Below are 16,358 nucleotides of genomic sequence, written 5' to 3'. Positions count from 1 at the left end.
CAAGAAGCCAAACAACACGCATAGTTGTGCCTGTTTCCAGAAAAAGTCCAGCTACCTGCCAGGCAGACCTAAAAATGGGAGAGACGGAAAGTCTGCAGGGGGGGTCTCCCGATAGAGCGGGGATCTTCAGTACCCTATCCCAGCAACACCTACAGTGTTTCTCAGGGAGGCCTCGCTTTCCTCCAGGCTCAGGCGCATCTGTGTGACCAGCCTGTGAGTATCTTGAACTCGGTTCTGATACTGACTGCCCAGGGCCCGAATTCTTTCCACAGCCCCCTTGAGGTCATCCAGGCGGCTCAGGTAGCTTTTCTCTTCACTCCTTGCCTTGGCCAGCTGGAGATTGAGAGATCTAATAGCACCTGGTACAGTAAGGAAAAGAAGGATGAGAACTTTCACAATCAGCACAGGGTAATCCAACGTGGAGGGTTGAAAAAGTTACTTTGACTGGCTTATGGCAAAATGGTAAAAACCCAGTAAATGAATGAATGCACGGAACTGTTTTCATTGCCATCATTCAGGTCTCAGGAGAGTCCAGGATAGTCCTCCTCTGCAAGTGCTGGGCAGAGACACCTGCTCAACTGATACCCACAGGAGATTATGGAAATCGGCCTTCATCACCTTCTGAGATCTGGGCTTCTCTCAGAATGTCCTGAAGGGTCTGCTCAGCTTGTCGCATCCTGCCTTCCAGCTCCGTGCTGGGCACTGCTCCACCACCACTCTGAGCCCTTGAAACCAGGGCCTCCAGGCTCTGGAGCTGCTGCCTAAACTGGTCCATCTGAAACCACACAGGAAAGAAGATCAGAACAGAGGGTGGAGATCACAGTCCAATACCAGGTACTCGGGGGGGATAATAGTTAAAAGCCCAGAAATGCTTGGCAGGTCATGGTAGTAGACTAGAGCCTAGACTCTAAGTTTGAATCCTGGCCCCCCTATTTGTTAGCTGTGAGTGTGACCTCAGGCAAGTCACTTTTATCCATTAAATGAGGATAATAAAATATCTCCTAGTTATTTGGGCTAAGTTAGTACCTGTATAGGGCTTAGAACAGTGTCTGGAACAAAGTGCTATAGAGGGCAGGTAAAACTGATAAATTAAAAAAGTTGAATTTGTTCTAATCTTCGGGGTTTGGGCCTTCTCTGCCTCCGCCCTTCACCCTAGGAAATAGTAACTAATAATTAACATTCATGTCCTTCTCTGGAATGTGAAAGAAATCTCTGGAGGCCATTCTTTGAACAGTCTTGACACCTTCTAGACTCCATAGATCTTCTATATATTTTTGTTTTGCAAAGGACCTCTTACAAATCCAACTAGAAAGTGGTATAAGTGGAAAGAGTACTGAATTCACAGGGAATTCAGGGTGGGATTCTTGGCTCCACTTGGCCATGTGACTGAAAAGTCACAGATGTCCTGAGACATGCTCAGTGAAAACGGACGTCAGAATACGTTCTCTTGCAAATTCACAAAGTTATCAAGTGTACCAAATGACAGTATCTGCAAAAGGGTACTTTTGAAAAGTCTAAGAGCATCTGAAACCTATTACTACATTTTAACATAGCAATTTTTAAAGCAACAAATAGTAATCCCCACCCTCATCCCCAGGAGGCTAGGAGGGTCCTAGATTTGTGACCGACCCACCCAGTAGACACTCAGACTGTCCTTATGGGGGTGAGAGTTGGGTAACATGCACACCTGAATCTTCACTTGATTATAGCAAGCTGGGCAGCTGGTTAATGCTGCATGCTCACAGGTGAGGCCGCCATACCCTGGCTTGCAAACACAGCTGCCGTCACTTCGGCACTCCCCAGGCTCTGAGCCCATTGGGTTGCAGTTGCAAGCTAGAGAGAAAAGACAAAGCATTCATATCAAGCTAATTCTAGAAACTGGAGTTATAGCAAAGGTAAAAGGATCAAGTCACCAATGGCAAAGAATCCTTCTTTGCCCTTGTCAGTTCACACTGTGCTAGATTCCTCTCTTGCCTGGGACTCCAACTACATTTCCAATATAGATAGAGCTTGGGAATCCTCTAGTAAGTTTGGTGAACGTGTGGATAAAGAGGGACTACAACAGTGCATCCTTTCTGGTGGTGCTTTTTTCCTCCCATTAAGTTGTAAAGCTGTTGGATATTCTGCAGGTGCTCTAGCTCACTCTATTTTATAGATGAAGAACAGGAGCTCAGAGAGGTTGAGTCATCTGTAGGTCACACAGCAAGTAAATGGCAAGCCAGAATGAGAACTTGGAAAAGAGGCAATGCTCTTTTCCTTTTGCTCTGCTGCCTTTGATGTAGGAAATGCAGTTAAAAAAAAAAAAAGTATCTTTATTCATTCATACTGATCACCTATGTGCCACACTGTTCTAGGAGCAGAGGATAGAACAGTGGGTGAGGTAGTGCACTAAGGGAGTTAGTGATTCTCTTGGTTGCTCTATGACACTCGTGAAATACTTGGCACATAATATCACATATGTGTCTTGTTACTTACATATTTTTGTCTTATTGGCATATGATCTCTTCGGAGGCTGGAACTGACCTAGTCATTGCTATGCCGTAGCATCTAGTTCCATATTTGGATACTTGGCAGGGATTTGACGAAAAGATAGTTGAGTGAAGAAATGTATAGTTTAAAGCCAGTAAAGTCTCTTAATAACTCCTATCGCTAGAGTTATTCTGTTTACAGTGTACTTCCTCATATGCTCTTCTATTTACAACCACTTTGAGCTAAATATTCATCCATATGAAGAAGCTGAGGCTCAGATTAACTGCCATAACCAGTGTAATACAATAGGTAAAAAAAAAAAAAAACTAGACTTGAACTCAGTACTGCAAAAATGGCATGTGGGCTCTTCCTATCATGGGGTACTTCCAAGCACACTGGAGCTAATCCACAGGGTTGGGGTTACGGCAGGTGGGATCTCTGCCCCTGTGTGGAAGCCTCAGGTTGCACAGAGATCCTTAGGCATTTTCAGGGGTGGAGGTTCTGTGGGCTGGGCTCCCTGCAGACCTTATAAAGAACTGGGTCCTCCAATCTGGGTCCCCAGAGGCCCTCGTGGCTCTGTTATGATAAACAAGCCCCTGCATTCTGGGCATCAGGGCTGGTCTGGGACCTTTGCAACTGAGTGTAGGTCTGTGGGGTCAGGCCAGCTCCCTAGAACTGAACTTCTTGAATATATGACATGTGCAGAGGCTGGAAAGGAGGGCCGAGCGAGAGGACCCATGTGCACATTGGCGCTTTGATCTGAAGCAGCCCTAAGGAGTGCTCCCAGATAGCTGCTGCTTTGAAGCCATGTCTCCTTAGTAGAACTTGAAACTGTTACCTTTGTCTACATCAATTACCCAGACTTCCTGAGAGGGTCTCTTAAACTGCTTCACAGCACCCCCCTTGCCACCTCCGTGTGTTCAGGCTTAGTCTCAGGTCCTTTCTTACTGTCCTGTGAGAGGCTTGCCAACACTTCCTCTGCCAGCCTTGGAACCAGGCATACGACCTGGCTGCTTCGCACCTCCTCTTCCACTCAGGAACGTAAGCCTGGCCTTCTCTACTTCTCCCACCCAGCTTTAAGCCACTCAACACCCTCCAGCTCTGTCTTCCAGAACCCTGCTGTGAGGGGTCTTAAGGCCTTTGACAGGTGAAAAGTCCAAACTGTTCGTGGGCCAGTCGGTCAGAGAAACCACAGTAGCATCCTATCACCTGCTGCTGGCCCAGCTGATTTGTATGTTCTTACACGTGGGCACATGCACACGCCATCTGTCGAGGGATGCCGTCTTACCTCGACACTTGTCCGCTGGGTTGGTAGCCAAAGGGTCCCCAAAGTAGCCTGCTTTGCACCGGTCACAGTGGACACCAGCTGTGTTGTGGATGCACTTCAGACACCTGCCTGTCAGGCGGTCGCAGTTCCCGGAAGCACTGGGATCCACGTTGTTGTTGCACTGACAGGGCTGACAAGGCCTCACTGGGCCATGTTCCCCAAATGGGTCCCCAAAGTAGCCATCTGCACAGAGCTCACAGCGGGCACCTGGAAGAAACAAATGCCTGAGCCTGAGTGGTCATCTGTCGATGACAAGAACAGGCACAGGGGCCTGGGTCCCAGTCACCCTCTGGGAGAGTCTCCCACCCTGGACCCCAGAACGATAGCAGGAGCAGGTGCCCAGGGCAGGAGGTCAGCTCTTCCATTCCATGGTGGTCCCAGATGTTAGAACACAGCAGCCCTACTAGGAGGCTTCCTGCCGACTAACTAGATGGTTGAGGAAGTCAGATTTATAGTACCATCACTGAGGCTGTTGCTAAAGAATGAACTTTCAGACTGACCAGCAGACAAATGTGACATTTTTTTAAAGTAACTTCTACACGCAACATGGGGCTCAAACCGACAACTCCAAGAGTTGCATGCTCTACTGACGGAGCCAGCCAGGTGCCCCAAGAGAGGTGGCATTTAAAATGCCACTAAGCATGTCGGGGCGCCTGGGTGGCGCAGTCGGTTAAGCGGCCGACTTCAGCCAGGTCACGATCTCGCGGTCCGGGAGTTCGAGCCCTGTGTCAGGCTCTGGGCTGATGGCTCAGAGTCTGGAGCCTGTTTCCGATTCTGTGTCTCCCTCTCTCTCTGCCCCTCCCCCGTTCATGCTGTCTCTCTCTGTCCCAAAAAAATAAAGGTTGGAAAAAAAAAAAAAATTAAAAATAAATAAATAAATAAATAAAATGCCACTAAGTTTCCCTTCTGTACTGCGGTTCATCTTGTAAAACTGAAGCCACATATTTCATCTGCAGCCTTCGCCTCCTAATTACAAACCTCCTAAAACAGCATTGGCCACACATACATACCACACAAGACCATGCGCTGCCCTTCCTCACCTCTCGGGCATATTCTTCTCTTTCGAATGAGCCCGTTTACGTGAACGCTAAGGAATTATAATTCCCCAGAATTTTTTTTGGAAGAGCAGCTGTTGATGTGGATTTGTGGCATCAGGACAGGAAAGCAGGCCATGGGCCTTACCGGTGACCCCGTGGGGGCAGTTATTGCACACCACCTCCTCTGTCTCGGGCATCACGGAGCAGCTGAACCCGTTGCGGCAGGGGCACGGCTTGCAGCTGCGGGGGTCGTGTGGATCATTGTAGAAACCAATAGGGCAGTCGGCACATTCGATGTCAAGATTTTCATCCCCCGAATAACAATCTCCTGGGAGGGATCAAGAAAGGAGGGGCAGAGAAATGAGCAGGGTAAAACAGTACACTTCCTTTAATATGGATGAGGCATGGGAGGCAGAGCGGAGTGACCAAAACCTTCCTTTTTGAAGCTTTCTCCAAAGTGAGCACTGGCATTCACCTTTGCCTTAGTACCAACTCCAAACCTGGCCACGACCCTGAATCTCACCCTGGCTCTCCTACACTAAGGAGACCTAGCTTCCTTTACCATCCATACCTCAATGCTGCTCCCCCAGTCCCCACGACCTGAGGCCATTTGTCCACACATTCATTCAGACTCTGACATTGCCTTTGATGTCTCCATACAATTGTTGAAACTCAACACCAACTACACCAACCCCCCCTCCCTCCTCCCCCCACTGAACCCTGACAGCCATTTCCTGTAACCTGGTACCTTTCCCACAACCTTGTGGCATTTCCATAATGAAAAGGATTGAGTGTAATAAAGCTCCATGTCCATCCTGTCTGACTCCAGCCCCTACCTTCCTAACCCTTTCCCGTCTCCAAAATGAGTTGAAGCACGGTCTGTCTTACATAACTCCGTCTCTTCCTCAGGAGTCCCCAGCCCCCTAGCAGTACCCCAGCCACCTGGAACAGGTGTCTTTTCACTCACCTGTGTCTGGATCGCAGGCTCCTCCCCCTTGGCAGTTACATGGAATACAGGTGCCAAAAGGTCCCAGTCTGGCAGAATCTCTTTTGTAGCCAGAAGCACAATCCTGGCAGAACTGCCCTTTGTACCCAACGGGACATACGCATTGTTCAACCCAGGGTGCTGGGGCTCCGGAGACGGGGCGAGCTGAAACCAGGGTCACGTTGTCAAGGTACCCAGTACCTGCAATACGGAGAACAGGTTTAGAAGCCAGCAGGTGGTGAGGTCTAAAGATCTAAAGTCAGGCCTCTCTCTAGATTTTAGATTTAACACCCTAACAAAGATGAGTGGCGTTCACTCACTATGCCGCAGGCACAGCAGTCCGTCATGACTGACGCACATCAGAAAAGCCAGGGTTTAAATTCTGGTTCCACCCTCACCAACTGTGTGAAGTGGGCAAGTCGCATAACTTTACAACTGTTTCCTCAACTGTAGAAGTAAGAATGGTCTCTGCCTCCCGTGTTGGTTGTGACATTAAATGGGACAACTGTGTATGTTATGTGCTTGGTTCAAGGTAAAGATTCAATAAACTGTTAATAAACACTGTTTCCTCTTAATGCAAATAAAGCAGGGATGATATAGAAATTATGCATGCCAGCTATGCTTCCTGTTTAAGTGTGAAAAAGCTCAAACTCCCATATAAATCCAATTGGGATGAGGAATACCCCACATGTGAAGGTCAGTAAACGGAGTTAACAGGGGTGCCTGGGTGGCTCAGTCGGTGGGGTATCCGACTTCTGCTCAGGTCATGACTTGACGTTTCCTGGGTTTGAGCCCCGTGCCGGGCTCTGTGCCAACAGCTCAAAGCCTGAAGCCTGCCTCGGATTCTGTGTCTCCCTCTTTCTCTCTGCCCCTCTTCTGCTAGTGCTGTCTCTCTCAAGAATAAAAATTAACAAACTTAAATATAAAAGTAACAGAATAAACGTGATGTCTGAACATGGTAGCCCTGAGTATAATCCCAAAGGAATTCCAGGAATAGAGGGCTCGTTGTGGATGCCATTGCCTAGCCTAAGGGAACACGCCCAATTGTTGCAGATCCTCTTCAAGTCCGCTTTCACCTAAATCTGGAGGCTCTTTTAAGCAAAGTAGCATCATTTCATTCTTCATTGGTGTTAACCTTCTTTTAGAGAAACATTACTTCTAACTTCTAGAATGTGAAAATTTAGGCCCAGAGACTCGATCATAAGCCATCCTGAAACAAAACCTAAAGAATTCATTTCCCTTCATCGCTTACTGTATTCTCCATAGGTAGCTCGGATCCGCAGGGCCGTGAGGTTACGCAGTAACCTCCGATACTCAAAGTAACTCAGCTGGGGGCTCCAGTTACTGCTTGGGCGTTCATTTAACCTGCAGGATTTAAAGCCAAAAGCTGAAAAATCCAACTCTTATCAAAATACACCCAAGAATGTGGGAACAGCTAAGCCCCTTCACAGTCCTGCCTAACCAGGGGGACGAAGGATGGGTAGCTGCATCTTTATAGGCGTGAACTTGGAGTTTCCTCCCTCCACGGGGGAGGCAGTGATGGAGGGCACCCCAATGTTGGAAGCCCAGCTCCAGGGCTCATGGCATCCGGTGATGGTCCAAGTCTTCAGAGCCCACTTCCTATTCTTGGCCACACAAAACTTAGTAGCAGGAACATCTCCGAGTTCAAGAAGCCCTGACCCTCAAGGGAGCTGCCATTAGCTTTTGGTTTTAAATGACTTAGCACCTTTCACTTTCTCCAAGAGTCCGCTTTCACGTTCTACACTGCCCACGTCTTGATTTATCATTACAATATCTGGCTGCATCAGATCACCAGCCCCTGCGCTCATCTTTCAGATTTTGGTTTGGTTTTTTTCCTGGGATATCTGTTCCAGAAACAACCCTACCCCTTCTGTTTCATTCCCTGACCTCACTTCTCACTGTATTCCTGTCCCCAACTCCACACTTCACTCATGCGTCACTACTTAGAATTTCCTACTGCACAAAACCTCCTCGAGCATGACTTAACTGCCTCTGCCTGGCTAACCTTCCCCCAACCCCTCCTTCTTTCCTTAGAAAACTGTTCATGTGTCATGTGTTCTTGGGAAGCTGTCCGTGACCACTCCAGTGTGGGTTATATGTGTCTCCTCTGTTCAAAATATCTGTGCCCACCTTGTCCATCTGGTCACTTTCAAGCCACACTGTAATACTGTTTATTTTTTTCTCCCGTTAGCTTGTCAGGGGCTTCAGGGCAGGAAGCACATCCTGTTTCTGTATATAATACCATGTCTGGTACGTGAAAGGTGCTCAGAAAAGCTTGTTAAATGAACAAAGGAACTGGACTTCAATCAGTTTTTGTGTTTGACCTGTGTGTAGTCACTCTTACCTGAACGTGTAAGTCTTGGTGATCCCACATGGCAGTGTCTTGCCACGTGGCATCAAGGGAGCTGTGACCCGCAGACCAGCACCTTCCAGGATCACATCGTGAGCAGATGGGTGTCTGCCTCCCCTGTCCACACGGTAGTCAAAGGACAGGGTTTGCCCATAGCTCACCTGTTGATTCCCAAGAAATTTGGCTATGAAACAGAATTTGAAAAGATTGAGATCAGTGTGAAGCTGGAGAAGCAAACGAGCAAGCAAGTTTGGCATGAATGTTGGTGATTTCTGTGGGAGTCCTGTGTTGCCAGTGTATCGCCCTGCCCCAGACCACCCTTCCAGAAGAGCCAGCTCACGGACATGGCCATACTGCTATTGGTTACAAAGGAGGGTTCGTTACTAAAATGCTAAAAGGGCCTCGTTATAAGACCATTCCACTTATTAGATGACGTATAAAGATCCGAGGTATGTTGGCAATAGTACCCTCTGTTACATACACTTCATAGTTCACAGACATCGTTACATTTGGTGTTAATTCTTGGAGGTATTATTCCCATTTGACAGCTGAGAGAGTTGAAATTTAGAAACGTTAAGAGGACAACTTGCCTAGATACCGCATATTAACTGACATGAGTTAACGATTTTAATCTATAAAGGGTTAAAACTTTGAGCAATGCCTTATTTTCACTTTTCCACCTGCTTCTCAGTAGGTCCACAGATTTGACCACTATTTTGTCTTGGTGGGAAGCCTAGAAACTTCCCACTTGATTAAAGTAGGAACTGCAGCCAGACTCTGGCTGCCTGATACAGTCCTGTTTTTTTTTGTTTTTTTTTTTTAATCAAAACATATACATCTTTTCAGGAATAGAATTTAGTGATTCATCACTTATGTATAACAGCCAGTGTTCATCCCAACCAGTGTCCTCCTTAATTCCCCTCGCCACTTTGGCCCTTCCCCCCCACCACCCAACACGCCACCAGCAATCCTCAGTTTATTTTCTGTATTTAGGAGTCCCTTATGGTTTGTCTCCCTCTGTTTTTATATCTTTACTTCCCTTCCCTTATGTTCACCTGTTTTGTATCTTACGTTTCACATGAGTGAAATCATGTGACTGCCCTTGACTTCTTTCTCTGACTTTAGCATAATACATTCTAGTTCCATCCACGTTGTTGCAAATGGCAAGATTTCATTTTTTATCACTAATATTCCATTGAATATATATACCACATCTTCATGCATTGGTCAATGGACATCTGGGCTCTTTCCATACCTTGGCTCTTATTGGTCGTGCTATTATTGGCTATGATGATAGTGCTGCTATAAACACTGGGGTGCATGTGCCCCTTTGAAACATCACTTCTGTATCCTCTGGATGAATACCTAGTGCAATTGCCGGGTCATAGGGTAGTTCTATTTTTAACTTTTTGAGGAACCCCCATACTGTTTTCCAGAGTGGCTGTACCAGTTTGCATTCCCACACAGTCCTGTTCTGTTGTGCCATGACTTTGTCAATAGGGCTGAAGCTCCAACCATCGTCTGGAGATAGTGTTCAAAACAGCAATGAGTGACCCGGTTTTCACATTCTCTACCTCCATTTTTCTATCATGACTTTGAGTCTTAAAAGTTGGATTCTATAAGAAAAATACCATACGTACCAGGAGCTACAAAGTAGACAGGGTCTGATCGTCGTGCAGAGCTAAACACATCTCGATGGCGTTGTGACCACTGCAGCTTTGCAGGAGCCCCATATCTTTGGACAGCCTTCCAGCCGTCAACATCTGAAACACAAAATCACTCTGCATTCAGACAAACCTCTTCATCTATTGAGTTGAACAAGACAAGACTTGATTGCCAAAAAGTCCTGGAGGTGAATAACTAGTGGAGTCTTCTTAATAGTTCCACACTTCCCTGTGCCCTTCTCTACTTGGGCTTCAACTTCACCTCCCACCCCGCAGCTGCTTTGACTTGAGTTTGATTCTTGTAATTCATACTTTTATTTACATAAGTTCTGGCCTTAGTTTCTCTTTGAACATATTAGACCCTCTTAACTAAGCTGAAATCCTATCCATCTCCTATGTTTTTATGGTGTTTTGTAGCTTGGTAACTAATTTCACATATATTGCATGTAATGTATGTGAAAGCAGTGTTAGTGTTATTAGTATTATCACATAACCCCCGCCGCCGCCCCCATCCAAATGAAAGACTCTTTTGTGGTTTTAAAATACATGGAGATGGGAAATGCCAGGGACATGAAAATTTGGTCTCTTTAGTCATTTTACATTTTTCATGTGCTAATATAAGGAAACTGTTCAGGTAGGACTTTTTCAAGTCATTAGGATCTGTCTTATTGCCCTGACCAAATAATGTATGTTAAAAGCTAGAAGAGAAATGCTAAAGATCAGTCAAGAGTCCCGTGCCATGATGAGGAGGGAGGTTGTCTGTAAACACAAAGCCCTATACAATATTAAAAACAGAATTCTAGAAACAGGACACTTTACCTTGATGGAAAGTAGAGATGATTTTATGGACACTGTAGTCTCCAGAGCTGTGGCAGTTGGCTGAATGCCCATAGCAAAAACACTGGGTGCAGCCCTCGGGGTTTCCCCCATCCAGGTGATAGTAACCTGGTCGACACCTGTAGCAGCATTTTAGAAATCGGGACAACGTTATGGGTTACTTCTTAGTTCATATAAGAACATGATGACTGATCTTTCTCTCCCACCTGGCCCTGTTAATTCCCAGAGCTAGGAAATCCTAAGTTACATGTACCACCCTCACTCCCAAACCTGATGGACAATCACAGCCGCCCACTGAGACAGCATGAACATTCACTTTCCCTCTGGTAGAGCAGAATCACATTTGACTTGGTGGTCTGGGAACTTAGTGATTTTTCCATTCGTGCTGAGGAATTGAGTGGAGGCCACATGAGCGGGACAAAAAGAGTCAGGGCAAGAGTATGTAGAGGTGGCCCTGTCTTAGAGAAAGTGTTTGGAGGCAAAAGAGTGGGAGGTTGGAGGCAAGGAAAGGCAAACACCCGGGTCCCAGCACCCCCTCAGCTGTATTGACCCGCATGAAATACCAGGTGCTAAAGCAAGATGTAGGCTGGCATCCCACCTGCCAGTAGCTTCTCTGAGGACCACAGCTACCAGGCAAGTTGCAGATGTTGGGGTCACAGAGAAGAAGGAAAAACTGGGGAGGACTTGTTTCTCCATTTGAGTTAATTACATCCTTCTACATGAAATAGTTTCAACTATCATTTATTTAGCACTTATTTCCAATGTTCTTAGATGAAGACACCCAGGTCAGGGAGGTTAAGAAACTTGTTTGAGGTCCTACAGCTGGTAGGTGACTGAGGCAAGATTCAAACCAGGTACATCTGCCTCTAAGTCATGTGGTCTAATCCATGGGACCCTGTGTTGGGAGTCTGTTCGTTGTGCAAAATCACAGAAAAGCAGGTTGGCTGTGAACAGTAAATGCTTCAGAGAACAGCTGTAAGTAAGCATTCTTTTTTCTCTAGAGAGCAAAGGCTTAAAAAAAATATGGTTTCTGTGGACGAAACCTGTAGGTTAAAAGGGATTGGAAGGAAGGGAGGGGCACAGAAAGTGAGGGGAAGGAACTGAGGGAAATCAGGCAAAACTAAACCGTGTTTAGGGATGTACTTGGGTAATAACTTATGAAGAAAAGGAAGGAAGCAATTACACAGGTCAGAATAGTGGTCACTTCTAGAAAGAAGTTGAGCCGTCAGTTGAGATGGCAAATTTTTAGTGAAGTTCTATTTCTTAGAATCAATTGGTGATGCTGATGACATTTATGGTATGTGCTTTTCTATTTCTGTCCTACACTTCGAACTTAAAAACCTTTCAACAAGTGACTCCTCTTTTCACGCTTTTCCATACCCCCACCTCAGCCCCAAGGAACTCCCTGAAAACACAAGCTGGGAATGTATCTGGAATTTTCTCTGCCCAGGTATAAGTGATTGTCAGAATGGCAAAGAACTGCTTTCTTTACTTTAAGGAAATGAGAAGAAAGCCTTTACCGCCTTTACCTCTTGGGCCAGCCTCACAGCACTCAGCTCACAACAATCTTAAAGGAGAGAAGAGTTTTAGAAGTCTGGGCAGTCTGTCCTTAAGGAATATCTTGCAAGCAGCGACTGAGGGTGGATCGCTGTTTACTGTGCCACCTGCCCCAACATGGCTTGGGGCCCAACGGGCTCGTACGTCTCCCGGCTCATGTGTGTGCATGTAACCACTGTTCTGCCCCTGGGCGGCTCCTTTTCTGCACACGATGGTTCTATATGGCCATACACGGAGATATTTCCTCTTCCAAGCATTTTCCCAACGTGCTTGATTAGGCCAGGTCTTTTCTGGGGCCCAGCTGAGTCATGTGACCTCACTGCACACCACCTTATATGGGAGCACCTAGGATTCGGAGTCAGCTGGCAAGGGGACTCACTGGGGCCCTGTGCCTCTGCGGCCCTTGTAAACAGAAGGGGCCCATGGCAAGAGCATAGAGTCCAGTGAGACTCGGGGGCTCTGTGGTATTTTTTTAAAAGGCAAGTTTTTGAGGACAGAGGGCAGGACCGAGGTCCTCAGCATTTAAGTGTCCCTTATCCACAACCACACTCGGAGGATAAAGCGTCATGCTAGTTGCCGGGGGACTCTCCCTCCCTGCTGTGTCTGAAGGGCCACGGCTACACACACCTATCACAGCGCTCTCCGGTGACAGCTGGCTTGCAGACGCAGCGGCCTTCGTCACAGGGCCCCGAGATGCCAGCTGGCTCGCAGTCACACTTGGAGTCTCTGGGAAAGAAGAAAAAGAAAATGAGGGGTGTGTTTCCAAGGGCTTGTCAACCACACACCTAAAGATCAGGGGCTTACAAGCAAATGTCAGCAACTTAAGTTTTTCATCTTCCCTGATGCCTCCCTCAGCCATCTTTATCGGTGCTAATCTCTCACAGACCCCATAAGGGCTCATTTGTTTGTGTTCCTGCTCCTCTGATGGCGATAGCCAGTCCGTGAGCTGTCTGCTACCCAGCCCTAAGGAGAGAAGGGGATTGCGCCAGAATGTGAACCAAATTCATCATTAAACTGGGTAGTTTGGCTTGGTTTGGTTGACTGTTTGGTTCAGTCGCTTTCTCGTCCTTTGCTTCTCTATTGCTTGATCCAGTGATGACTGCTTTCATCAGGACTGATCCCATCTACTTGGTATTGTATTTAATAGCTCTTTCTCTTGCTAATACTCCTATCAAGACACAATTCTCATTCCATGCAATTTAAGATGTACAACTGAAGGGGCGCCTGAGCAGCTCAGTCAGTTGAGCATCTAACTTTGGCTCGGATCATGGTCTCACAGCTAGTGGGTTCGAGCCCCGCTCCGGGCTCTGTGCTAACAGCTCAGAGCCTGGAGCCTGCTTTTAGGTTCTGTGTCTCTCTCTCTCTCTCTCTCTCTCTCTCTCTCTCTCTCTGCCCCTTCCTTGTGCGCGCGCTCTCTCTCTCTCAAAAACATTAAAAAAATTTTAATGTACAATTCAATGGCTATTAGTAGGTTCTCAGAATTATACAACCATCTCCATTTTAGAACATTCCCATCACTCCAAAAAAAAAAAAACAAAAAAATCTGTGCCCTTAGCAATCACCCTCCACTTCCTTCCCCCCCAGCCCAGGCAACCACAAATCCACCTGCTGTCTCTATATATAGATCTGCCTGCTCTAAACATTATCTGTAAATGGAATCCTATAATCTTTGGCCTTTTTGTGTTTGGCTTCTTTCACTTAGTATGTTTTCAAGGTTCATCCAGGTATCAATTTTTTATGGCTGAATACAGTTCTGTCATATGGATAGACTACATTTTTATCCATTCAACAGCTGATGGACATTTGGGTTTAGCTATCATGAATAATGCTACAAACGTGTGTACAAGTTTCTATGCAGAGATGGATGTTTTCATATTTGAGTGTATTTCTAGGAGTGGAATTGCGGAGTTTGGTGGTGGTTTTTTTCCTTTTTTGCAAGACATTCTCAGTGGAGTCAATGTTTCCATTTAATTTTGATGCAATCTGTCTCGTGCAGACCAGTGCTTTGGCTAGTAACTAGTGTCACTCAGATGGGCACATGGTCATATGTGCCTATATTGTGGGTCTAAAGCCAAATATGCTGTCTTTTCCCTACTGTTCTGTTCCTCTTCTGACTTCCCTTTGATCCCATCCAAATCCTACCCAAGCCTGGATTGGACTCCCCTCACCCCCTCACCCCCTCACCCCCTCACCCCCTTACATTTCTCATCCAATCAGATTCCAGGTCCTGTCAGGCTCCCTGAAGATCCCTTTCCCAGTCTGGATCTTTCACTTGCAAGGGTCCCCTCCTGTCCTTAGCCCCACCACATGACTAACTGGACCCTCTGACAAACATTATACAACATCTAGTGGTTGCTAAGCACCAGAGACACTAAGAAATGGGGTCCTGGTCTCTAGGAGTCTCAAGGCAGGGCAGAGCTTGAACAACGATGGCAGTGGAGCATAAGGCCAGCTGGAGCCAAGCAGGAGCACAGCCTGTGTGCCTCCCCCCGCTCTGGGCACTGGGAATGCAGTAGTGAACAAGACAAAGCCGACATGGAGCTTCCAGTCTAGTGGGAGAGACAGACAAATACGTAAAGAAAATGAGGGATGTGAAGTAACAACGGTCAGAACACAGAAGGTGGAAAGGCCTCTGGGGAGTGGATGAGGTGAGGATAGAGCCCGTGAAACTCCCTGTGGCTCTGTAGGAAGCGGGAGTGCTCTAGGCCAGGTCCAAGATCGCTTCGCTTAGCTCCTCTGAAGAAGGGAAGGCAGGCTGGTGGGGCTGGAGTGCAGGGGGCCAGGGGGAGAGGGGTGAGAAAGCCACGGAGAGCTCACTGCTGAGGGCGCAGAGGGCAGAGGATGTTGTAGGGCCCTGCTGGGCCTGCATAAGAAGTTTGTCTCATTCGGAGTGGGAAAGGGAGCTACTGGAGGGTTGCAAGCAAAATGATATGATCGACTTCATATTTTATAAAGCATTTCCAAAGGGACACTGGACTGAGGGAAGGGTCTCTGAAGACCATGTAAAAGGGGCAGGGAAGACCAGAAGAGAACAGTCTGTGTGGAGGCCCAGCGGGTGAGAGAACTTGGGACAGTGGTCACCAGGCCGGTGCAAGCATGGCTGGAGGGCGTTCTCCCACGGGCAAGGTGCTGGAAAAGGGGGCAAACGGGAAATGATCCTCTGTGGGCACCCCCTAGCTAATGGCTTCCCTGCCAAGCTCCCCTTCCCCTAGTGTCTGTCTGCTGGCTCTGCAGCTCTGTGGACTGCTTAGGTGACTGATAACGTGTGCTCCCTCCTCTTCCAGAAATGCCTCTGAAGAGGGACGGAGGACGCTTCAAACTATAGGAATAAAATAGTGCAGAAAAATTTCTCTAGCCCAGTTCATGTTGGGTTGAAATGGGTCCCAGGTAAGAATCTGAAGGACTCTTTACCTCCATCCTGGTTCATGTAAACTGCGGGCAATCCTCAGGGTGGAGAACGTGGGTTCCAGAGCCAAAACTCTGGGCCTAAATATTAGTCCACCCTCACCAGTAATATTGGGCAAACTTAACCTCCTGGGGGGCAAATTTCTGTCTTTAACATGAGCTAATCCCAGCCTCCAAGGGTTATTGTGAGGATCACGTGCCATAACCCACATGAAGTCCTCAAGCAGCATTTGGCACACAGTTAGTACTCAGTAAAGTGGCCACTGATGTCACGGTCATTGTCATCACTCATGGCAGAAGCTGCAGTGGTGGGTGCAGGTGCTTACAGTGGCCTCTGGTCCTGGGTGCACCCAGCATCGGTGAGTGTGTGGAAGCCTGGCAGACACCGGTCACACCTGTCTCCTGTCACACCTGGTTTACAGCTGCACCGTCCAGAGTTGTCACATCGAGCGCTGAGAGCACCTGTAACCCGACGGGGTCGGCGGGGGGGGGAAGAAAAAGAAATACTTAATCTATTTGGCATTAGGAAACAACTGTGTGGCCCCGTGGGAGCACAAGGAATATCCACCACCTGCTGCCGCTAATAATTTCACGTTGTCTGAGTACATGTCCACCCACCGGGGCAACGTTTCACGGCCAAGGATGGCTTCTTCAGGCGAAGAAGCGGAAATTACTCTTGAAGGCAGGCATTTTTACTTAGTATCTG

At 47.3% G+C, this 16,358-nt stretch overlaps 1 protein-coding gene across 2 annotated transcripts in view; it reads right to left on the bottom strand.

Moving 5' to 3' along the window:
* Window positions 1–16,358, bottom strand: part of LAMC2 (laminin subunit gamma 2) — a 58,570-nt gene that overhangs the window by 12,501 nt on the left and 29,711 nt on the right. For both annotated transcript variants that reach the window (XM_045452625.1, XM_045452624.1), the window contains exons 4-15: window positions 15,979–16,114; window positions 12,875–12,973; window positions 10,673–10,809; window positions 9,830–9,952; window positions 8,184–8,373; window positions 7,071–7,183; window positions 5,801–6,019; window positions 4,979–5,161; window positions 3,758–4,003; window positions 1,688–1,833; window positions 619–775; window positions 154–359 (exon numbers count right to left, since the gene is read on the bottom strand). In XM_045452625.1, the coding sequence (XP_045308581.1) occupies window positions 154–359; window positions 619–775; window positions 1,688–1,833; window positions 3,758–4,003; window positions 4,979–5,161; window positions 5,801–6,019; window positions 7,071–7,183; window positions 8,184–8,373; window positions 9,830–9,952; window positions 10,673–10,809; window positions 12,875–12,973; window positions 15,979–16,114 (1,955 nt within the window). The remainder of the gene's footprint in view (window positions 1–153; window positions 360–618; window positions 776–1,687; window positions 1,834–3,757; window positions 4,004–4,978; window positions 5,162–5,800; window positions 6,020–7,070; window positions 7,184–8,183; window positions 8,374–9,829; window positions 9,953–10,672; window positions 10,810–12,874; window positions 12,974–15,978; window positions 16,115–16,358) is intronic.

This window comes from Leopardus geoffroyi, chromosome C3 (assembly GCF_018350155.1).
Source record: "Leopardus geoffroyi isolate Oge1 chromosome C3, O.geoffroyi_Oge1_pat1.0, whole genome shotgun sequence".
Classification (NCBI taxonomy): Eukaryota; Metazoa; Chordata; class Mammalia; order Carnivora; family Felidae; genus Leopardus; species Leopardus geoffroyi.
The sequence above is the reverse complement of the archived record's forward strand: the minus strand, read 5'-3'. Positions and strand labels throughout refer to the sequence as shown.